Consider the following 25,140-nt stretch of genomic DNA (forward strand, 5'->3'; position numbering starts at 1 on the left):
AATAATTTTATGGAGGTTTTTCTTTTCTTATTTAATAACAAAGCAAAATTAAAATTCCACACGCATGAAGAAAAGCACAGTCTTTCCGATGCTTAGGCTTTGTCATCTGTGTTACTTCTCAAGTCGCTATCTAAAATAAAAGGACATCTGGGAGCTATTTAATATTGCAATAGTCAAGGAAAAGAGAAGAATCTGTAAAAACGCCGTCCCTTAATTATTTTGCAGTTTAAAATTCCTGTTCATATCTCTCGCACAGAGGCCACTAAGCAAGTAACATTTTCAGTGATGCTCTTGATGATTCTTCATCTTATTGGATCCCATTAGCTAGAGACGATAGCCTGTGCAGGGAGACCACTTATCAGTGCAGACAGATGAATCACACCAGGACTTTCCCTGTGTTTTGCTGCATAAGACTTTATGCATGAGTACACATTAGAAGCAGAGTGCAATGTCATATGCAAATCTGTCTCTGAAAGAGAGTTTTAACCTCGGGTCACCTCCTGCCTTTGGAAAGTTGTTGGCTACTTCTGAAAATAGCAACTTGACGGAAGAAAAAATACTACTAATCAGGAGGGGAGAGGAGGGGGGTGAGAGCAGTACGTGCATTTCTAGAAGGCTGGTACACAGACAGCTCCCGAGGAACAGAGTGTGTGGGATGGGATCGGCAGCATGGGGTGAACAAGCCCAGATTGTGCCCTCCTGTGCTAGGAGCACTGGGCTGGGCCAGAACCAGCACTGCAGAGCCTGTCCTACAGGAAGCTCCACCTCTGGGACAGCATCCTCTGCTCATAAACCCGCTGGGATGAGATGAGCTCTAATTTGCTGTTTTTAGAACTGTTTCATTACTTCCCTTTCTTCTTTTTCTTTTCTTTCCTTTTTTTTTTTTTTTTTTTTCCCTTAGAAGTTGACATTCAAGTTCAAAGCATCACCATTCAAAGTGGACATCATGACACAGCTTTCATTGTCTCTTTAGAAAGTTTTCTCTTTTACACCGATTGTTCCTCTAGAAATCCTTTCAGACATCCTTGAAATAATAATAAAAAAGCAGTTCTCATTTCTCCCAAGCACCAACATTCTGCAAAGCTTTAACTAACCATTTCTAAAGTAGAGCTGGGACAAGGGGCTGTTTACCTACACTTCTGATTTCCCTTGCATCATCTGATAAACTTCAGTGTTAAGATGGAGAGGCATGTGCCTTTGGAGCCATTAAAAACTCAGACAAAATGTTCAATCAGACACACTGCCTCATTTTTACCCCATTACCAGCATGTCACCAAGAAAAAATGCAGCTTTCTCTGCCAAACGTGGGCAATGTTAAAGATCCATGAAACAAATGCTTACACAGATTCGTAATCCAGAGTTTAAGCAATCAGTGTTCTGTAGAGCACTATTCAGCTACATAAACCCAATGAACTTCAGCTTTTGTACTTGTGCTGTGAAAAATACACACGAGCATATTGCCATACTGCTGCCCGTGCTCTTCGGAAAACACGCCAACTTCTCACAAAGGACTCCTTGCTTCAGGCATCACCAGCAGTGAAGGGTACAGCCTAAATGAATAGGCTCTAAAGCAAAACAAGGTTAAATATATTAAGTTATTGCGTGGGAGATCTTGGAGGAAAAGCGGAGGATGGCAGAGAACACAGTATTGGTTCAGTGCTGAGCCACCAGCGTGGTGTTTGGGGGAAGATCTGTGAGGCTGCACTATTTTAGAGTGCTGCTTTTTAGTATTCTAGGCCTCCTCCCCCCAGAGACCACGGCCATAAAGGTCCCAGCAGGTCTCTCCACTGTGCTGTCGCTGACCAAATTCCAAGTGGAAAACAATGACAGTCCCTCCATCTAAACACCTCCCACAATTACAACTTCTTATTAAATGAGTGGAAATTTGAAATTGTTTTGGAAGGCTGCAATTACAGCACATTATTACTCTTCCCTCTAATTACTGCACATAAATACATGCCATCTAATAGTTTGTTGCACCTTGTTACTGTACTTACAGTAAACAGAAACCAATATGCACGCTTCATCCAGCCCATGTATTTTGACACCCGCATCAGATTTACCTATTTATCTTCATTACAACCCCTTGTGCTGTTACTGTCACTCTTTTCAGAGCTATGCTAAGGTGTCACAGTGGGAAGATGGATGAGGCTCATGTACATGGACTTGCTGCAGCAGCAAGGCACTTGAGAGGCACAGTCACCCTTCCAATCACACCAAGTTGGCTAAAAATCAGCTGCATTAAGCCAATGCTCTGCTCTCATTTCTCCTCCTCATAAATTATGGTACATGACTTGGACCTTGGAAAGTTAAGTCTGCTGTAGAAGTAGTTTGAAATCTATTGTCTCCAGTTGCTTTGTCACCGTGGCAAAGATCTAAAGTTTTGACCATGCTACTACTTTTTTTCCAACAACAAGCTCAAAATAGATGTGTTTTCCACTATGACAGATATTAGAAGATATTTCTGAATGAATCAACGGTGATAAATCTAAACCTAGTTTGGAATAACAGAGATCTGCTATGGCTACAATTGTCAAAACTGGCCAAATGAGTTAAAAGCCCGTGTTCTGTGAGGTCATCAAGGGGAGGCTGAAAAGCCTCAGCACTCTAAAAGCACCAATACATTATATTCCTCTACAGAGAAGATGAAGAGGTCACGTCTCACTACAGATGATTTAGCTCTCCAATCATAACATTCTGGCATTTCAAAGGACTGCACGCTGAAGGCTGTAACACTTTTGGCTCATTCATTTGTAAATGCAGCTCTTGCACCCCAGCAAACCAAACCATCCAGCAGTGGGTGTGTGTCATAAAGATTTTCCCTGTTGGAGGCTCAGGTAAGCCAGCATCTCCCATAGTGCATTCAGAAACCACTCAGTCTCAGAAAGCATACACTCAGATCCACTTTCTGGGTTGAATGAGCAAGTCAATGAGCTGTAGCCTGGATTAAACAATCCTCTCCTATCAAGCTGCACATGTACACTGAAAAGCAGACGAGGAATTATTCATATTCTGGACATTTCCAAATCAGCTGACATAATACAAGGCTGTAGATCCTGCATTAAATGCTTTAATTTTTATGCTTTTTCTTGAGCCTCCATCACTCTAGTAGCTGTTTGCATATAATCCCATGGAAAAATCAGTGCAGGTAAAGCTGTTAGACCAGCACTAGGAGGCATCTACAAAAAAAGAAGAAAAAACTGGCAGCCTGTTTTCTATTTTTTTCCATAGCAAACTCCACTCACATTCCCCAGTTTCAGATTCCTGTCTTTAGTAAACTGATGTAATATAAGATAGAAGAAGATAGAATCATAGAATGGCCTGGGTTGAAAAGGACCACAATGATCATTGAGTTTCAACCCCCCTGCTATGTGCAGGGTCGCCAACCACTAGACCAGGCTGCCCAGAGCCACATCCAGCCTGGCCTTGAATGGCTCCAGGGATGGGGCATCCACAACCTCCTTGGGCAACCTGTTCTAGTGCTTCACCATCCTCTGTGTGAAAAACTTCTTCCTAATATCTAACCTAAACCTCCCCTCCCTCAGTTTAAGACCATTCCCCCTTGTTCTATCACTATCCACCCTCGTAATCAAGCTTTTGTTTATACACTCCGTTCAAATATTGGAAGGCCACAATGAGGTCTCCCTGGAGCCTTCTCTTCTCCAAGCTAAACAAGCCCAGTTCCCTCAGACAACAACTACTCAGAAAAAGAAAGAAGTGAAAGTAAGAAAAGAAGGAAGCCTATAGCCATAGTGCTGATCTGAAAAAAAAATACATATAGATCACCTGAAAACTGCAATTCACCTCTCCTGGAAATACATTATTGCTTTCATTTCCTTGCATAGTGAGCAGGTAACTGTAAGAACTGCCCTTCATGTTTCAGATGAGTATTTACTTTATCCCAATTACAGACTCTTCAAGAAGGTGCGTGAAATAAAACAAATGCTTTTGTTTTACTTCATGTGGGACAGAAATGTAATTAAGTGGTCATTTTCCCCCTGTTTCTGGCAGAAGCATTCCATTAGTAAGAATCCACTAAAGAACAGACATCCTGTGTAAAATCCAGTGACATCCAATCCCCACCAAAGCAGAAAAATGCTCCCTGATACCAAGCACTGAATAAAACCTGCACCCTTCCAACACAGTACAGATGTGTCAAAAAAATTAAGCCCTCAACTCGAGAGCTGGAAAAAAATAGCGTTGGCAATGCCACATCAGTGAAAGATGTGGCAGAAGAAATACAATTTTTTTCAAAGAAGGTAATTCAGAGAGGAAGGAAGAAGAGAGAGATGGATAATCTGAGCTTAAATACACAGCCAGCCCTTGCTGAGAACTCCTGTTTCCTCTGACACAGACAAGCAAAGAAGAGCCACTCTAAGCCATCACCTGGAGATAGCAATGGCATGCAGAATTAATAAGGGCTAACATCATCCATGTTTATAGAACTGTTGAATCACACAATATCCTGAGTTGGAAGGGACTCATTAGGATTACTGAGTTCAGCTCCCAGCTCCATACAGACCACCAAAAATCCAAACCCAGTGTCTGACAGCACTGACATGTTAGCTCATCTTGCTTTCCAGATAATTTTTGCAACAATATAGAAATACTGCCGCTAATGGAATCAACTTGGTAAACAGTGGCCAGCATGAAATAGCATCCCTGTCAAATTCAGGAGGAAAAAAAAAGACAGCTTATTAAAAATAATTAACAGGTCATATCTAGGAAAGGTCTGTCAGTGCTTCACACATGTACTGGGCATAAGAGACCAAAGATTGCCAGGTCATGCTCTATCAGAGCTTTTCAAAGCGAGGCAAATTTGCTGTCTTTTATAGCACAGACTACTAGGAGAAAGGTATGAAATGGAGCTGGAAGGGAAACATTGTGCTATGGGAAGATCGTGGTTGTCTTGGCAATTAAGGCCTTCCCAGGGGGTTAATTACACACAGCAAGCCAAGCATTAAATAAAATGCTTTCTGAGGGTGTCCCAAGAATGTGCACACCTGGGCAAGCCCAGCTCTGGAACTCCAACAGCTTGTTTGTTCTGATCCAGGGAGTTCACCTTCCAATAGGCAGTGCTGGTCAGTGCTCATTAGCAACTCAAGAGGTTGATTTGGCCATTGAGCCAAATCCCTCTCCTGAACAGCATCCCCAGATGGGTTTTACAACATGGTCCTGCGTTCACTCCTCCATGAGACTGTCTCAAATCTCAACATTCAAGTGTTTTTCTTCTCTACAGCCTGCCCTCCATATGGTTTCACTGCTCCCTAGTCACAGAATCATAGAATCATAAAGGTTGGAAAAGACCAATAAGATCATCTAGTCCAACCACCAACCCACTACCACCATGACGCTGGGAGCACCCTATGATACTCTCCCTCAATTGTGCTTCCAGTCTTTAGAATCTTATAGACAGTTATTTTCACAAATGAGACAAAAAACAGAGGAAGGAATACATTATATACATAACCTATATTGCATTGACAACTAAATACTAATTCTTACAAGCAATTATATTATTTTTTTTGTTCTTTTAGCTGTAACAATTCCCCACCACTACAGGAATCCTCTGGCAAGTGTAATTTTGGCATGTTTCACTGAGATTTCTTAGTGAAGCACATGAATGTGAAAGAGACTTATAGACCTAAGATTCTCATCAATATATATATTTCAAAATCAATGCCAATTTCATTCAGTTTACGACCTTCTTTGACTGTATAAACTGGAAAGCTTGCAGTTATTTGAACACATGATTACTTAACAGTTTCCAATTTAATAAATCTTAACAAGGGCAAAATCCTTTTATTCCCTTCCATTTATTTATGGCCTGGAATGTGTGGGAATCTACAGTGAATTATCAAGGAAAAAACCCACATAAAACCATGTACAGTAGTAAATTAACCATTCGTTTCTGTGTTCTGCACTAGGCAAGAACAATTTTGGATTTCTAGCAAAAGCAACTAATCAAATATGGAATATAAAAAAAGTGTATTTTACTGCATTTTGCTGTGAAATAGTGACTGCACTGGGAACTATTTTATTCAGATGCGTTTTAATTTGTATGCATTTGAAAATAATTTCCTAAAATATATGGTAGTAATGATTGATGATGTGGGACAATATGGCCCTATTTCACTTCTACCAACATGAATCAAGAGCTCCTTGTTTCACAAACGAACAAGATAACAGTCAAGGAAAGCATGACCATGGTGTACAGCAGTGCAAAAGAAGAGGTGGTAAAACAGTACACAGATATTTCACTCTGTATCCAATATACTGAAGCCGTTTATAAAGAGAAACGTTCTATTAAGATTAGATGAAGGAAGTGGTTGGTGCACACTCTTTAGAGGACATTTTTTTAATTTGAAAATTGTCATTGGTGGTCCCAATAATCAAAAATTAAGGAACTAGTCATTGATTCTGAAGATGAAGTGAAAGTGAATATGGTCAAAATTTGCTTTCATCCAACAGAATACTCTGAATCTTAGATTTGGGATGAAAACTCTGAACATGTTTAACTTCAGAGACAGGAAGCGTGCCCATACACTTCAAGGTCACTCAGGGTGCAAGAAGTTCTGTCTATAGAAACCTTGGCAGTGTTGTGGTGATTCCACTACTTTTAGAACAAGTGTTTTCCTCCGGAATATTCTACAATTCTCTTACAAATAAAATTTAAGGGCTACCATGAAAGATTTAACTAAATTAACAGATTAGAGGTGGAAAACAAACATCGTACACTTTTGTTTCATTTTTTTTCCCCTGCTTGTGAACTGCAAAATGTATTTTTTCCTCCGTATAATCAGGCAATTCCCATCTTTGTGTGAGTCAGTATATATTGAGAGAAGGGAGAATTCCACTCTGTTGGCATAGGAAGAAGTGATTTTAAAGTACAAAAATCAGTTAACCTTTTAACATATATTTTCCCCTTAATCTTACCTCCAAAAAATGCTCTGCTTGCTGTTCTCGATCCAATTTTCTTGATGTTGTTGTAATCAGACCTGTGAACAGAGAATGATATTTGACTGTCAATACCAGTTGAAAAATATATATCTCAATCGACCAGAAGACCAAATTCATTTTTCAAACACTCAAAGGGAAAAAATCTATTTGAAGCTATATCAGCCACAGATTTCTTGACATCTGTCAAGCCTTTTCTTTTGCAGCACAGCCATTATGACTTTCTGACTAACAATGAATCTTTATAGAAAAATGCTGTGAGAAAAGTAACTGAAAAACAGTGAGCTGTGCATCTCTCCTTAACATGCTGCATTTATTACGCTGAATAAAACACCTTACTAAAGTATCACTATTTGTCTTATGATTAAGTGCTTCATTGAATCACTTGCATTTGACTGAGATCCTTCCGTAAAAAACCTCATTAAATATTTCAGAGTTCTTAAACAATTAATGGGATAGGATGCTGATTACCTCTATGCCAAGAATACTTGACAAAGAAGATTATTTCTGTACTAACTACTCGTATACGTAATGATTTCCAAATGTAATCATTTTAATGCATTAATGGTTTTGTACCACAATTTCATCAATTTGTTCCATGATCAAATTGAGTCTTTAGAATAAAGTACCTTGTTACATGAGGATGATCAAGATATCTTTTCTTCCAAAGCAGTATGCTTTCACAAATGATTAACATCTTGTGAGATTTATACCAAGTAAAGAAAATGAAGTACTTTCCAAGTTCCCTAAAGAAAAGTGATGCATGCTGCTCTATGAACACAGATTAGCTTTTACTTTTTCTCAGTAGAGATTTAAAGGTCAGGTTTGAGTTTCCCCCACACAAAGCATTTCTTTGGATGGGGAAATTCGTTGTTTGAATGTTGTCTGATAGATTCAGATGACAGAAAGGGACTGACTTCTCCTAGAGGTAAAGATGTTTTTGGAAACAATGCCAGTGGACAAAGTAGCTCTTAACAACTCCTCCTCTGTAAGACTATCAACAAAGACAGGAAAAGAAAGACTCCCTGTACTACTTATAAGATCTACTTATTCAATCAGATCAGTCAATCATCTAAACACAAATCCATGATGACTGCAAATTCTGCAGAAAAGAGTTGCAACAACATCTTACATTTTTATAGAGCCTCTAATCCCTGAAAGTTTCTACAGCTGCAACTCCTCATACACAGTCGCCTTCTACTTAGAGGAATCATTTATCTGTCTTGGTGAGAACTGGGGAGGGGGGGGACACATTGTGGATAAAAAAGGGAAAACAGTACTTGAAGTAATGGACAAGAAAGTCCAGTCTGCCTCCCGTATTTCAGGCTCATTATGATATCTACCAGACCCCAGAAATGACACCCAAGGGGATATTGCAGGCACCAGATTGGATCATTAGAGCCATCTCTGTAATATTATTACATGGAAGAACGACCAGGTGCTGGCAAAAGGCTGAAAAAGCAAAACAACTGGTATTTCCTGCGCCAGGCAATTGTAAGTCTTCAAAACAGTTTCACCATATGGGAGACTTCTACTCCCTGCTTGAGTTTAAACAGACATGACAGCATGGATGACAAATTGGTGTCATTCACACAAGATCCCCCATGTCTAGGGAAGACACAGGGAAGAAGTTCTAAGTTATGAAAGAAGCGTAGCTTCAATAAATTGACAAAACAAAACATTCAGATTTGAAATATCCTTATTTGTTCTACGCACAGTCCCTATGGACATTTATTGTGCATGACCTAACTTCAGTAAGGAATATGATAATTTTTAATACCATCTTTCACATTCATCCTTCTTATTGGGGTACTACGAATTACTAAGACCTTCCCCTTAAATAACAAATGTTTAGAGTATTTACTATGATGAAATATTAGCCAGCTCCCCCCACATACTGGAGAATGCCCAGGCAACACCGTAAATCACAGACGTCTGTCCTTATCACCTACTTCAGGCAAAAGATTTCACTTCTGCTTTGAAGACCAAGAGCTAACATCTGACACTGAGCATCACTCACAGAATTTATAGTGCTTGTCTCTCAGTACTAAAACTAAAGCAGTCTCACAGAATCGCTGCTCCCACTACAGGTTTGGGATTTCTCTTTTTTTCCTTTTTTCTTTCTTCAGTGTAGAGCCTTTTGGGCTGCCATCATGGTCAGAGTGCTTGCAAAACTGATTTTACTTCTAAAGGGAGTGTATGAACACATGGCAAGAATCTACAACAAAAGTGCCTGTATTTTAAAATGAACAGATCTTAACAGATTTAGTACCAAGACAGCAGCTGCTCCTGAAGGACAGGTAACCAAGCAAACAGAATCAACAACTAAGACTGAATACTAAAACGCAGCTGCCCTTAAAGAGTCCTAGGAAATACTTCTATACAGAGTTCTACAACAAGAATTTATTTAATTATGGTTATGTATTGGTACAGATATGAACCTTGTTCCTTCAGATTATAGAACTGCATTTCAGGGAACTCTGTTTTAGATCTATCATTGAAAGTGATAAAGGAAAACGATTCCAGTTATGTTTAAAGCTCTACTATACCAGTTCCTTCATGAGTTTCATGGGAATCTTACTGTGTTCCTCTTGTATTCAGTACAAGTACATGATAGTAGTAATTTTTAGCAGGATGTTTAACTTTCTTTTACAGATTCAGGGCCATTGAGAGAAACTTGGGTTTGCACAAGAGAATACATTCCTACTGCAGTTCTTCTCTAACTGTACTGTACCATCATACTGTTATGGTATTATCTAGAAAGATATTATCTGAAGAAAATAACTCACGGGGAAATACACGCCCAAAGTAATGATGCTGGGTTGCACTGATATAAAATCTCAGGGGGGCGATGATGAAAAATGACCATTTCTTTTTTTCCCATCTTCAATATGTGCCATAGCTCTTGTAGACACAGCCATCTGGTCAACCGTCCAAAGCCAGCTGGGAGATATAGCAGGCATTTTTCACAAAGCAGCAAAAACGCTAACAAGCTTCAGAAGTCAGAGCACACCTCTCAGATGGTTTATCTGAAATTTCCAGGGAAACAACATGGTCCTGCTAGGTCCAGGAGATATTTCTAAGTGTGATGATTCTTAAAGAACAGCCAGGAAAGTGAAAAACTGTGTGTGACAGAAAAGTTATTTGTGATAAAATCATCATCTCACATGCAGGGTTATGTGATTCTGTTCCCTGAATTTCTTACTTTTTCTTCAGTTTCTGACTTAAAACATCTCTCTGTGCATCCTGGCACCTCTGCTCCTCAGGCCATATGGCAGCCTTTCTGATAAATTCACAAACATTGCTTGCTCCAGTACTTCAGTTCTTATGTAACTTGCTTTTCTACAAGCCTCTTACTTTTGATACTGGAATACTCTTCCCATCCTAAATAAATTATCAGTTATTTTTCTCCTCATGTTACAAAGTTTGGAAAAGATGGAAGGTGACTGAGCTCACCCTATGCTGTATGTCCCACAAGCCTGCTCTGAGTTTTGGCTTGTCCTGTATGGAGCCAAGAATTGGACTCAATGATCCATATGGATCCCTTCCAACTCAGGTTACTCTATGATTCTGTGACTCTAAGCCCCAGCTTAGACACAGAGCTTAGAGTTAATGTCAGGTATGTGTGTGCCCATGGAGGCGTGCAAATATATGCTTATATATCTACACAAGATGACATAAAGGCAGGAATAGTTATGAATTCAACAATATGCCTGATGCTTTACAATGTGCTTTACAGAAAACTATCTTTATTAATAATAAAGCCATCAAACCTGGCAGAGGATTAGCAACTTGTTGGTTCTATCATGTCACCTAAGTTGTACTTTGTTATTCAGAACTGGAACAATGTTCTGTCTCAAATGGAGTCTTTTGTGATGCATTGTATTTTTTGAACAGTGTTCTGCTTGGATGCTTAGACATGTGGCTATGCCAGGTGAATGTATCTGAGAAATACCTCAAAATGCCCATTGCTCTCTGATGATATGCAGGTAGTAGGCTCAGTCTAGAGCAATTCCACTGCAATCAAGGCAGCTCCACAAATTTATGCTAGCAAAGAACTTTGTACAGTGCCTGTAATCTTTCCATTTTTATTGTCAATAACACATGAAAAAAGAAAATTATTAACTTACTTAATTTAAAAAAGCAAAGCAAACAAATTTATATTTCATGTAATTTGAGGCGGAAATCTTTCATTTCAGTAGGTTCAGTATCTATATTTGCATTTCAATATACTTCCTCAGAAGCTTGTGATACTGCCATTTATTTCTACCATAGCTCCAAAATTGAAATTGAAGTCTAACATTTTTGCCAATCTGCATCGAAGTTTGTATTGTACAGTACAGAAAACGGAAACATATTTTATAAGATGGCCTAAAGCTAACACAGATACTTATGTTTATGGTTATTTTTATTATTAACTTGCCAAGAAACATGGAGTAATATGCAAGCAGGGTGAGAGTCTTGAGAAAAAACAGACAGATGACTAAAGGCAAATAGTGACTTGCCACATCCTATGATACAATCATCAAATGGTTTGGGTTGAAAGGGACCACAAAGCCCAACCAGCCCCAACCCCCTGCCATGGGTTGCTCCCACCAGCTCAGGCTGCCCAGGGCCCATCCAACATGGCCTTGAGCACCACCAGAGATGGGGCACTGCAGCTCTCTGGGTAGCTGCTCCAGGGCCTCATCACATCTGAGTAAAGAATCTCCCCCTAACATCTAACCTAATTCTCTCCTCTTTTAATTTAAAACTGTTCCCCCTTGTCCAATCACTACTCTCCACGACAAAGTCCATTCCCACCTTCCTTTCAGGTGCCTTTTAGGTACTGGAAGGTCACCGTAAGGTCTTCCCGGAGCCTTCTCTTCTCCGAGCTGAACAACCCAACTCCTTCAGCCTATTTCCATAGGAGAGGTGCTCCAAACATTTGATCATCCTCATGGCCTTCTCTGGACCTGCTCCAACAGCTCCATGCCCTTGTACTGGGGGACCACACCTGGATGCAGTACCATAGCAGGGTCTCATGAGAAACCTTCACATGTCTTGTGTGCTTGGGTAAACAGACAATATTATAGAAATGCATACATATCTACTGTTTGTATAGTCCAGTATTTGAACATGTGTATGGCTTTTTATATATACCCAATGAATGAATGTTAAAATGTATCCTAAAATACACTAATTTAGAGAGTTACACTAGTTCTGGGGTTACCAGTATTTATTCATTATACATACATGTATTGTTTAAAACATTTGTGTTAGAAATAAATTGCACTGAAAGAGCCATGGAAAAAAAAAATCACCCAGGTCTGTTGAACATAAAGCCTACGGTAGAGGAAACTTCTGAACACTTGAACAGTGCACAGGGAAACACTGCAGCATGTGTGCTCCTTCTGATGCTCATCTTCTGTGCATCCAGATCAGCCCATGGCTGCAGGTGTGATCCTGAACTGAACTGACCTTTGACTTGGAAGAAATTCACATATTTTTCAATAGCATGGCACTTTGGGACCAAAAATCAGTTTGCTACAGGCTATTTTCTAGCACAGATTGAATTTCCCTAATATGGCTATGAAGCCACGGAGAGTTCAACAGCCTTCTCCTTATGAAATTAAATTATTTTCTTTCAAACTGTAGATGGATAACCTTACCTGAGCTGTGTTGTGAAGTCTTGCTTAAAAGATAACAGAATCTTGTATGGAGAGACAGCATATTTTACCGTTGTCTCTGGAAATACTGCACATTTTATGGGATAATGCATACATTTTTTGAAAATGAAATTTTAAAGAACTCCTTTACTAATATCTCATTTCTAAACTTGGTTTAGATGAGATATGAAGAGAGTACGCGACAGGTAATACAGGCTGAAGTAAAGGAAGACAAATATATTCTGTTTTAAGCTGAAGACTGTGTGTCTTCATAGGTATACAAAGATGAGTAGGAAAACAGCTACCTCACCCTCCCCAGAAATTTAACTAAATACAATTTACTGCACGTTTTACTGTTCATCGTTAAATCACCTTTTCTTTTCTTTTTTTTTCTTCCAGCCATGCATACTCATAAAAACAATTTCATTCATAAAGTACAAGTGTGGGATGGGAGAGAACTACAACTAAGGACTTCAGGTTCAGGTTCTAATATCTGATAGCTGGAGGAAACTTTCTCCTCATAAAGGTATTGACCTTCATCTCATCAGAAATCAGTTTTGAGATGGAAGCAAGAATACAAAATTTGAGAGGCTTCTCTGCAGAGGTAACTGTGCCCCATTTGATGCTCAGCCCCCAACACAGACAATTCCCAATCATCTTTCTCAACCATTGTAAGGAAGAAGGATGCGGAAAGAAAACCACAGTAGGATATCAAAGGAAACTTTGTAGAGCTACCCTTGAAAGCTCTGCTTGGGGAGAAAAATGCCTTGGGACTGTTTGCTGAGAACATGGCTCTTTTAACCCAACAAGTTAAACAGACAAAAGAACCTCTAAAGCAAACATTGCTTTTCCAAAATCACTCCATGAATTCAGCAACTGGTGATAAGCACTGCCTGCTCCCGCAGGCTGATTGTGCAGAAATTCATGTGGGAACACACGACTTTACTGATGAGTTTATTAGAAATCTCAAATATTTATTAACAACGCACATAAAGGTACGAATGCAGCCTACGTATTCTGAACACAGAGAAGAGTACAAAGCTGTTCAGGAATACAGCCATCAGCTGTCAGCTGTCCCACTGCTCTCTGATAGCACGAAACTAAATTTGGGACTTTCGACGGGAAGGAAAAAAGGGAGCAGCCAAAACAAACAGCATCAGGATTTCCAACCTAATTCAGGAAAGTAAAACCATCAAGTGTTCCTAACCACAGAAATGCAGAAATGAATAGCAATAACCGGGGTAATTTTATTACCCACAGGCAGTGAGGGGCGTTGTAAACACTCTAACAGCAGATTCATCCCCTGCAATAAATTAGAGATAGACAAAATGAAATTGAATTTCAAAGATAAATGATAGAAAATGATGTAAATTTTACTTGGAGATGTAAACAAACATATCATTTGATACAATTACACGTGTAAACCTCTAATTTAAGAAGACTGTATTTTGATCTAAATGAATGATACTTTATTGAACAAGAGAAAAAAAACACCAGGCAAGCCTGTGCAATTATGTGAACGACTGCTGCGTTATTGTTTTTCCAGAGGTGACAATGAGCAGAACGACCTCTTAGAAAACAGCTAGGTATCAAAAGTGACTGCTTTTAAAAACGATCGTGTTTTCTAATGAGTGGTTATGTCTGAGGAAAAAAAAAAAGTAAAGAATAAGCAGAAGAAAACTCCTATTTTTTGGTCGGCCCTCCTGTTTCTTGTGAGACTTTTCTTAGCTTTTTCCTGAAAATATGAAAGCTCTGCACAGAATGCAAAGTGAACATTTATTCCAGGGAAGAATTTGGATTATGCCTTTAAAGGTAGCTTTTGGCTTGTTGTTGTTGTTCTTAAATTATGTTTAAAAGGCAATATGGTGTGACAGTCTGTTCTGCCTTGTGGAATGGAGGGCTCCACGGGACTTCCCATTTTCTCTTCATTGAATGGTTTGGGTTGGAAGGGACCACAAAGCTCATCCAGCCCCAACCCCCTGCCGTGGGCTGGTTGCACCCACCAGATCAAGCTGCCCAGGGCCCCATCCAACCTGGCCTGGGACCAAACCTGGGCTACAGACCCCAGTCACTCACAGCTTTCTCCCTGGCTCTGTCTTCAGCTGCAACACCATGACAAATCTCCTACAAAGGGGAGGTGACTCATGCCGTGGGGACACAAGCCAGCTGATGCCACGCTGCCTACTAGAGACCCATAATAAACCTGTCAGCCTTTCTCTTGGTGAAGTAAATAGACCAAGCTCCTTTGGTTTCCTTTCACGTAATGAATTTTCCATTCACCTTCCTGCATTGCAATTCCAGTGTGCTGTCATCCACCCTAAGCCTGAGGGACGGAGACTGAATGCTGTGCTCCAGTAACATCTCCACAGCCCCCATAAACCACACTAACCACTGCCTCAGTGCATGCACTTTGAGCAGAGATGGGCAATCATGTTATTAGTCCCCAAATGCACTGTTTCCTTTATACTGCCAGCAAATCTCATTCCATTTCTTCCCCTTGAACCCTCAGGTATTCTATTTTTTTTCCTCCCTGGCACCTCCTCTATGTAAGATGACTGCTATTTCTGGACCAGAACCTCCCACTTTTGAAGCTGGCATCCTTGATGGGAACACCAAACAAGATCATTTGTCTAGCCAACACTTGAAACTGTTAATGTATGCCTTTCAGCGTGCAAATTTCTCTTTCAAGACTCATCACTTTTATTTCCTCCTCAGCCAGACCCATATGCACATATCAATTATCCTATTAATCTCCATGTCCTCATGCCTCATAAATTCTGCAGTGCAACCATACCAAATGCATTACAGAAGTCCACGTAGATTACATATATAGCATTTCTTAGAACATCATTTATCTTATCAATGACATCAAGGTAGGCTGGTACAATTTACTTCTGCTAAACACATGAGCACTTTTATCCCATTTTCAATCTATTTCCATGTCTTTAAATCTACTGTCCTTCAAAAAGCATTCAAAAGCCTTGAAGACGACGGAGGTCAGACAAAAAGAAGAGTAAACACAAGGTTTATTCTTCACACTGCCCTCCATGGACATTTCATTTGTTATCTCCCACTTATATGACTCCACTCCAAGATTTGATAATACTTTTCAATAAGTAACTGGCTGCAGGAGTCCAATTTAGCTTTCCTAAAACACTTTGTATGGAAATTCACAGGCTGTGGGATATGGAGTTTTCAAAGTTCGGATCTTTTCTTTAGGCTTAAATGAGTACATAAGAACAGAAAGAACATTCATATCTTCTTTTGTTTCCATCCCTTACAGAGTGCAGTGCTGCCTAAAAACCTCATTGCTAATACGATGCCTCAGCACAGATTTTAACATCTCCCTGCATTGCTTCCATTTTCAGGGAGAAATTACACAATTCTATTTGGGTTATAATTAGCATGTAATTGTTACTTGCAGGAATAGCTATAAATATATCTAACTGGTGGCTAGCTTAGTAACCAGCGCACATAATCATTATACAATTTTCTTTAATTTTTTTTTTGTGCACAAAGGCCTCATCATTTTGCAAAAGTGACAACTGAGCCTAACTAGACTCTGGTTATAATTTATGCTAATGAATTTCACTGTTTGCAGGAAAGGAGAGTTATATAACACGGGCGATGGGGTGGGTGGTGACACCTCCAGTGAAAAGGGGACACGCAAACACTCCGCATCCCATCCTGCACGCCCAGCTTTGTTCCATCTCTTTCTTTGGCATATTATGATATAACAACAAAGACAGGAAAAAGTAATAATAACAAAGTCTCCAATGTATGCTTTTGTATAACACATGCCTGGGTTGCAGCAGGCTAAGTCCTGGTATTTTCTTTCCTCAATTGTGGAGGAGGTGTGGAGGTGTGTGCAGGGCACAGCTGTCAGTGTTTTTTCCTCATCTAGACACCTTCATTACCTTCTAAAGAGATATGATTTTGCATCTTTTCACATACACCCTCAATGAGTGCTGCTCTTGACAATAGGAAAATAGGTCTGCTTTTCTCCAGCTGGGCTCAGAAGAAAGCCTTTCACCCTTCATTACCAGCAATTGCCTCCACCAATTAGCACTCATTGGTGCTGGGAAAGCAGTGCCTTGTGCTAACAGCAGATTCCCCAGATGAAGTCAATCTCATCTTCATCTCCAATAAAAAATGATTCATTGGTGACGTGACCTTCCTGATGCAGACACAGAATGCAGAGCTGCAGAAAGAGGTCTCATAGAAAAGATATATGGCCTTCTTTGGTGACATACAGCCTTCAGACAGACCTATGTATACCTCAGCTGCCCTTCCCAAAATGGTCTCCTGCCTGGGAAGCAGCACTGAGACGCTCTGTTTGGTTTCCTGCTCACCCCCTGACTTGTTCAGTAACCTTCCACCTGACATTTGATGTCTCAGAGCTTCAGTTTCCCCTCCCATAAAAACTGGGATAATTGATATCTTTCTCCGTAAAGTGCCTTGTGATCGATAAAGGAAAAAATCACTTGTGTAAGAGAAAGGTATTATTATTAACTAACAATCTCATAAAGCTCAGTCATAGCAGCACTAAGCACTTTTCCAAAATTTATGGTTATATGGGTAAAGAAAATAATTTCTTTAAAGAATAAAATTCATCTCTTTGGTTTCTAAGGTTTGCTGCTTTTTCTTTGCTCCTCCATATAGAGATTTATATTAATTCTTAGCAATGGATGAAGTGTAGTACTGGCTCTGACCCCCAACTTCAATGGCTTTGCACATAACAAATAACAATAATGCACGGTAAAACTGGAACATAAGCAGGAACTGCCTTTATCTGCAGAATGAGGCCAATACCTCAGTCTAGCTGAGCAACTGTCAGAGCAGAGGGTCCCAAGTATGAGAAAATCTTTAGCTGAGGAAAAGTGGCAGAATCAGCTGTCGGCACAGAGCTCTCACCTGAGCACCAATGGATGGGTGAGATCCTCAGGCTGAGCTCTTCCCATGTGTACAGGTGGAAGGACAGCAGACCCAAGTTCTGTTGCTCAATCTGGAATCTCAACAGCACCCCAAGCACCGCCCCCTGCTGGCTGCTTTTTAGAAATGCACTGATTTATTGATAAACCCCATAGTTCGAGCACATCAGTCCCCTGAGAATACCCTGACCAAGGCTTTGCCACCCACGAGCCTGATGCCAGAGGAGCAGGTATTGCCCAAGGAATGATGAGCGGTGCTGCTGCCTGGACTGCTTTGGGGACAAAAGATGCAGGAGCAACCAGAGGCTGCAACATGCCTTTGCTGGAGATGCTACAGCTACAGAGACAAGGCACCACCATCTGCGTTTCATTTCCTCCTGCCCAAAGTCCAGACCTATTATTTTCATCTACCACCTCCCACATACAACTTCTACTGCTTCCTTCTTTCTCCCTTCTCCAATCTCCCTTCTACCCTTGGCTAGTATGCAGGTCCTCGTATCTCACCTCCTCACCCTCTGAAGGCCCCAGATGATGATGTTCTCCCACTTGGAAGATGGGTGCCTATGACTTGACCCACCTGTGCTTCTCTACGGGTCACATCAATGGGGCTTTGAGGTCCTCCTGGCACTACCCAAAAGAACTGTGAGTCCAAGGAGCAAATGAAGATACTTCTCCCTTCCAAAAGAGTAAATCATGTTTCTTTCTTAGCCCTTAAGACGGATATGAGTGAGGTAGAAATGGAAACATACGTGTGTGAAAGCACCAAAAGAAACAACAGTCAGGTTTAAGAGAATGGTATGTTGATAAACCAAGGAGATAACTAACAGCAGGCAAACTGGCAAACTGGGAAGGTGCTACTTATATCTGGGCAGAAAGCAGCCTTAAGGTCCCAGCACTGATGACCTATTAGACCTGTGGTCTGATAACTGAAGGGCAGCAAGGATACAGGACATCACACATAGCATCATCCCAATGGAAATGACAGCCCTAAAGATATCCAAGGCGAGATGGAAACAACAAGCATTGTTTTATAGGGTTTTATAGGGATGGAAATAAGTTTCTGATACAAGGGTAACTGTTAATTTATGAGTACTTTGGAAGACCTGTCCAGACTCAGTTTATTGTAGGTCAAAGGAACCCAAGAGACACAGAGAAGACTTCAGTGTCGCATGCAATCTATCTTGGCCACAGCAACTGGATGCACATGACCTTGATTACAGTAGGGAAAACCAACTTGTAGAGTAATACAAATAAAAAAAACTGTTCTCTTTTTAAAAGCCTAGCACTGAGTTTTGTTCCATTTAACTGCGACACTCTTATTTCAGCCAGCTTTAATCTAGACAACTTTTCTACCAGCTTCTCCATAAAATGGATGCCACGTTTAACTATCCTGCTGACCACAAGCTGAGAACTATGAGGATAACACACACACACATTGAGAAATCTCTTCTGTGCTAACCTATCATGACACAAAAGCCAGTTGTTACTGAACTAGTGGACACAAAGGCTCTGAATCAGAGTGGGATGCTTAGTGTGCTCATTTGCATCTCATTACCCAGCATGCTCTTCCTCCTCAGAGCTATTTTCATAGTGGTATTGTTGTCCGAGCCCTGGGAACAAGTGGAAAGATTTGGGGGCTTTGGATGCAGGCAGTTCTTTTCTACTTGCTCCCCTTTACAATGAAAGGCTTTGCCAAGTGCTGAAAATGAACCATTTTTCCATTTTTAAAGCTGTATGGGTGGTGGTAGGGGTTTCAGTAGTTTAAGCTATCAGGAGCAAATCTTGAATAACAAATAAGACTTCAGAAATGTGAGCCTAATGCTCCTCTGCACAAGGTGCTCAGGCATGAAGGTTTTGATCAGAGAGGAAGAAATGAGATAGAACTTCCTTCTGATTTAAGTTTTGTTTGTACAAAGAACCTATTCCAGCAAAATGTGATTGCAAGCTCCCTGTTCAATGAAGGGCAAATATCTTCAATCGCAATCCAGTACGATCAGCAGCTTTCTATGTGCGTTATGAGCCTCAGCAAAGAGAACTGAACATACTGGCTTCTGTCATTGTCTACATCTAAGACTGCGATGATTTCACCCTGTCCAATTCATTTCAAAAGCCGCAGCTTCCAATTCAAAGTACAAGTTGTCAGCCAGAATAAGTGTCTATCATTTGAGCCAGAGCAGTTTTGGTTTCTGGCAGATGTACTGCATCAAAGGGTTGATTTGTAGATCAGTTACAAATTTTAATCCAATTGTAAAGGGAATAAAACTGCCACAGACACAGCACTCAGAACACATAGTTACTTAAGCTTCCCATAGTTTGCGGTATGTTTTGTAAAGCTGGAAATAAAAACAAATTCCAAAATGACTCTATGTTTTTTCAGAGGTACCTGAAAAATAATAAAGAAGAGTTAAGTCCAGGAAAGTTGTGGTTTAACCCAGCAGGTGGCTGAGCACTGCAGCTGTTCTCTCACTCCTTCCTTCCCAGTGGGATAGGAGAGAGAATAGAAAACAAAAACAAAGTTGAACTCGTGTGTTGAGCTAAAACTCTTCACTAAGGTAGTGAAAAGGATAATAATCATATATATAAATTAATATGTATGTATATAATAAGTGATGCACAAGCAATTGCTCACCGCCCACCAACCAGTGCCCAGCTAGCCCCCTGAGCAGCAGAAGAGAGCGTGATGAACTCCCACCACCTTCAAAACTCCTTCTACATGATGTCATATGGTATGGAATGTCCCTTTGGCCACTTTAAGTCAGCTGTCCTGGTTCTGTCCCCTCCCAGCAACTTGTGCCCTTGGGTGCAAATGGCCTTGGCTCTGTACAACGCTGCTTAGCAGCAGCTGTAAACATCGATGTGTTATCAGCATTGTTCTTCTCCTAGAAACAAAACATAGCATCATACTAGACACTCTGAAGAAAACAATTCTATCTCAGCTGTAACTGAGACAAAAGTCTACGAACCTCAACTTCATATTCATTAACACCATCAATCACACAAAAATCACATTGTACTTCATAAATGTCAATGAATTCCTCATCAAAAGCCAGCGTGAGGTTGGGAGTTAACTCCTCCACAGGTTAAACAGATTTCTCTCATTTTACAGATATAGAAACTTAGCTATAAAATTAAAAACGTGTTGAAGACTGGTGCAAACCATAGCAGGAGTGCATTTTTAACTCTTCAGTCTCTCAGGTCTGTGTTTTAAGAATGGGATCAATGTTGAGACTTCTCCTTGGGATAAAAAGTGATCAGCGTGGGCAAAAATCATACAAATAAAAACCAGACAATCTTCAGATCAGAAGAAACCACCATCGATGGGCTAGGTTTCTAAGGCTAAGGCTCAATACCTCTTTAAAACATCCCTCATGTGGCAGGAGGGTGACTGGCATTTCACAGCAGGATGGTGTGACCATGCTTCTAGTGTCTGTGCTGTACAAGCCTTGATGAAACAGTCAGGCATTCTCCCTCACTCAAGTTATTCATTTTATTTTAGTATCATTTTCATAGCAGTAGCACAGCCCTAGGTCTATAAACTGCTCCTGTAGGATACAAAAGGAACAGGTTACACCTGTTGTGGGTCCTTGGAATGTACGTGGTGAATTTAAACCCAGAGATGTCACACAAATGGATTAGATACTGAAAATATTTTAAGATGGAGGAAATAACCACCAACTTTTTTACAGCCCAAATCTAACTCTTCTACAGAAGAAACTGAATGTTTCTCTTCCATTGGCAATGCTTGTCTGAGTACGCAGAAATAGATCCAGGCAGAATGGCAACGCAGAATCACAGAATCATTAAGGTTGGAAAAGACCACTAAGACCATCCAGTCCAAGCAGCAGCCCATCCCCACCATGCCCACTGACCACGTCCCTCAGTGCCACATTTCCACGTTTCTTGAACACCTCCCTGGGCAGCCTGTGCCAGTGCCTCACCACTCTTTCTGAGAAGAAATTTTTCCTCATATCCAACCTGAACCTCCCCTGATACAACTTGAGGTGATCACCTCTCATCCTATTGGCTGTTACCTGGGAGAAGAGGCCGACCCCCACCTCACCACAACCCCACCACTGTAGAGAGCGATAAGGTCTCCCCTGAGCCTCCTCTTCCCCACACTGAATAATCCCAGCTCCCTCAACTGCTCCCCATAAGATTTGTGCTCCAGCCCCTTCACCATCTTCAGTGCCCTCCTCTGGACACGCTTCAGTGCCTCAGTGTCTTTCTTGTAGTGAGGGGCCCAGAACTGAACGCAGTGCTCAAGGTGCGGCCTCACCAGAGCTGACTACAGAGGGACAATCAATTCCGGTGCTTTAGGCTTCATCACTCTCCCACCACTTCTGCCTCTGCACACTGGACCCTTTCTGTATCTGTGTGCAAGGAGTAAGTCAGGAGGGACTGCTCCCACCCTGCAGCTCCTGCAGCTTGTACATCCTCTGGCTGCTGGAGGTCAACAGGGACATAACACCTGTGACCCCTATTTCTGCTGCAGAGATAATTTCAACTTCCTATTCAATTTTATTTTGAGGTCAAGATAAGAATGATAGATTAAAACCAAAAATAGCAGAGCACTCAGTCTATTTGTTGTGCTGCACCTCAGACTGCCAGCTGCCTCTAACTATGCCAGTTATTGATTTCTGTACCAAAACATTTACACTGGCACAACCCCTAGTGAGTGCAATTATGTGGGCATAAAGGTGCTTTATACTAGCATAGAATATGAGATAAATAAGGTCATTTATAGTGCTGTAACTGCGTTCATTTCAGGGTATTTGTATGACTTTAATGATATCAGAATAGTTAAAGCAATACAACTTGTGTCTACAGACAGAAACTCCTCAGCCTAATGGTAATTAACACAGACACTTCCAGCCAGCCTGGGCAGCAAGGTTTATGCTAGAAGCAGCAATTGACCCATGACGATCTGCAGCCCTAACAGAAACCTCTATAAAACAAGCTCCACCTCCACTTGCTTTGGCCACATTCGCAGGAAGGGTGTTGTAGCAAGGAGGCCCTGAGAACTGAAAGTTGCCAGCAGTTGCTTTTCTCTTGAGTCTGGACAGCAGAACAAAGAAGAAATAATCAATTCAGCCAATGACATCTTGCTGTGAAAGGGCTATGCCAGCACAAAAAAAGCTGACAGAGCAGTGGTTAACCCTGCACTGCCCTCATCGTGTTTCATTCACAAGTGAGCGGTGTGTGGGAGAGGGGACTGTTGCTGCTATCAGTCCTACAGGGCTTTTTGAGGCCATGTAGGCACCATCCATCAGTAGGGACTTTGCTGTCAGCACACCACAAGGCAGAGGGACCTGCTTGGTGAAAGCTGTGGGTATGCATCAGGGTTGCTTTGGATGGAGTATGGCGTCAGCTCACCCTGGGAGCTGTGCCCTGCATGCTGTGTGATGTGATGAAGGGAGGGAAACAGACCCTAGAAACAGGACCCCCTCTCCCACAAAGTCCCTCCAAGGGTTAAACTTCAACTCCCAAACACGGAAAACCAGCTTGTGCTTTAGATAGAGAGTGGATTTGCCAAGAGACTGCTGAACCCATCAATGAGATAATGAGTAAACATTTTGCTTAGCTGCATACTCCCGGTCTCTTTTATCACTTTTCCCTAAATAAGAAGAGAACAATCTCACGTGAAACAAGAAATTTCTTGTGCAGCAGCCATAAGGTTCAATAGCCACAGGGCCAGTGTGTGGGAATGTGACCATGCAGCAAGGACCTGAGGCATGGAGCAGCTCACTGACGTGCTTGGTGTCAAGCCCAGATGTATACATGGCCAAGGGAAGCTCTGCAGTCCTGCAGCAGGATGGGCACTGCCCAGCTACATGGAGTACCAAATTCTAACCACCTTCCACTTTGCCAGGTGTGTGAGTGGCTCATGTGATGTTAGAATGAAGAAAGAGCATGTATCACCTGTAAAATATATATGGCATAGATATGGCGTACAGTGTCAGAATAACAGAACGCCTCACTACAAGGAAGATGATGAGGCCCTGGAGCATGTCCAAAGGAGGGCAACAAAGCTCGGAAAGCAAATGGTATCCTGGGCTCCATCAGAAGAGGGGTAGCCAGAAGGGAGGTGACTGTTCCTCTCTACTCTGCTCTTGTGAGGCCCCATCTGGAGTACTGTGTTCAGGTCTGGAGCCCTCAGTACAAAAAGACAGAGAGTTGTTGGAGAGGGCCCAGAGGAGGGCCACAAAGATGATCAGAGGGCTGGAGCACTTCCTCTATGAAGACAGGCTTCATAGAGGTGAGGGAGCTGGGCTTGTTCAGCCTGGAAAGAAGAAGGCTGTGGGTGTCAACTCTTTGAAAGGGTAGATAACAACAGGAAAAGGGGAAATGGTTTTAAATTGTGGGAGGGAAGATTTAGGTTAGATATCAGAGAGAAGTTATTTACTATGAGAGAGGTGAGGTGCTGGAACAGGCGGTCCAGAGAGGCTGTGGATGCCCCGTCCCTGGAGGTGCTCAAGGCCAGGTTGGATGGAGCCCTGGGCAGCCTGGTCTAGTATTAAATGTGGAGGTTGGTGGCCCTGCTTGTGGTGGGGGAGGTGGAGACTCACGATCCTTGAGGCCCCTTCCAACCTGGGCCATTCTGTGATTCTGTGAAGCTGTGAGGGGTCTGGAGCACAAGTGGTATGGGGAGCGGCTGAGGGAACTGGGATTGTTCAGTCTGGAAAAGAAGAGGCTCAGAGGAGACCTTATCACTCTTCAGCTCCCTGAAAGGAGGTTGTGGTAAGGTGGGGGTCGCCCCTTCTCCCAGGTTACAGTGATAGAATAAGGCCTTGAATAATGGCCTTATGAGGCACCAGGTGAGGCTCTGGTTTGATTAGAAAAAAATCTCAGCAAGAGTGGTGAGGCATTGGCACAGGCTGCCCAAGGAGGTGGTGCAGTCACCCTGGAGGTGCTCAAGAACTGTGGAGATGTGGCAGTGAGGGATGTGGTTATTGGGCATGGTGGGTGTAGGTTGATGGTTGGACTGGATGATCTTAGTGGTCTTTTCCAACCTTAATGACTATGATTCTGTGATGGTTCTATGAATAAAGAAAGGGCATGTATCATATTTGAAATACATATGGCATAAATAAGGAAAATACCTAATAAAATAGACATGTGTATTAAGAAACTTTGAGTGAAATACACAGAAATTGCCTTTGGAGGACTTGTAATGCAGTAAGTCTGTCAATATGAAACATTAGATGGGATTAATTTTGAAATTAAGACATCTAAATTTTGGTATCTACATGCAAGTTACAGGACCAGCAGTACATGTCCAACTCAGTTGCTTGCACTCAAGCAGGCTTAGGCTTAAGGTCTTTCTCCCAACCCTCGCTGGAAGGAGGGAACTCTTCTGTAGGTCCTGGGCATCTGTGCCATGCTCAGATGCTTGAGCACGTATCATTTAGCACCACATGCCCATGGCTAGGCAAGCCATTAAGCCATCATCTTGAGAGAGAAAAGAAAACAGTCCCTTGCCTGCTGTGTCAACTTCTTGGGCACACAAGGACATTGGCTAGAATGGCACGCCTCCCACTGATGAATGGTTTAGGGTCTTAATAGTGATCTTAATTTCATTTTCCTTCTATATGGTCTGTTCTCTG

At 41.5% G+C, this 25,140-nt stretch overlaps 1 protein-coding gene across 19 annotated transcripts in view; it reads right to left on the reverse strand.

Moving 5' to 3' along the window:
• The window catches only part of FAT3 (FAT atypical cadherin 3), a 420,810-nt gene that overhangs the window by 129,762 nt on the left and 265,908 nt on the right, over nucleotides 1-25,140 (reverse strand). For all 19 annotated transcript variants that reach the window (XR_006931334.1, XR_006931335.1, XM_046900013.1 and 16 more), the window contains one exon: nucleotides 6,937-6,998. Coding sequence is in view for 17 of the 19 variants with exons in the window: in XM_046900013.1 (XP_046755969.1) it covers nucleotides 6,937-6,998 (62 nt within the window). In the remaining 2 variants the exon portion in view is untranslated. The remainder of the gene's footprint in view (nucleotides 1-6,936; nucleotides 6,999-25,140) is intronic.

Source organism: Gallus gallus, chromosome 1 (genome assembly GCF_016699485.2).
Source record: "Gallus gallus isolate bGalGal1 chromosome 1, bGalGal1.mat.broiler.GRCg7b, whole genome shotgun sequence".
Lineage (NCBI taxonomy): Eukaryota > Metazoa > Chordata > Aves > Galliformes > Phasianidae > Gallus > Gallus gallus.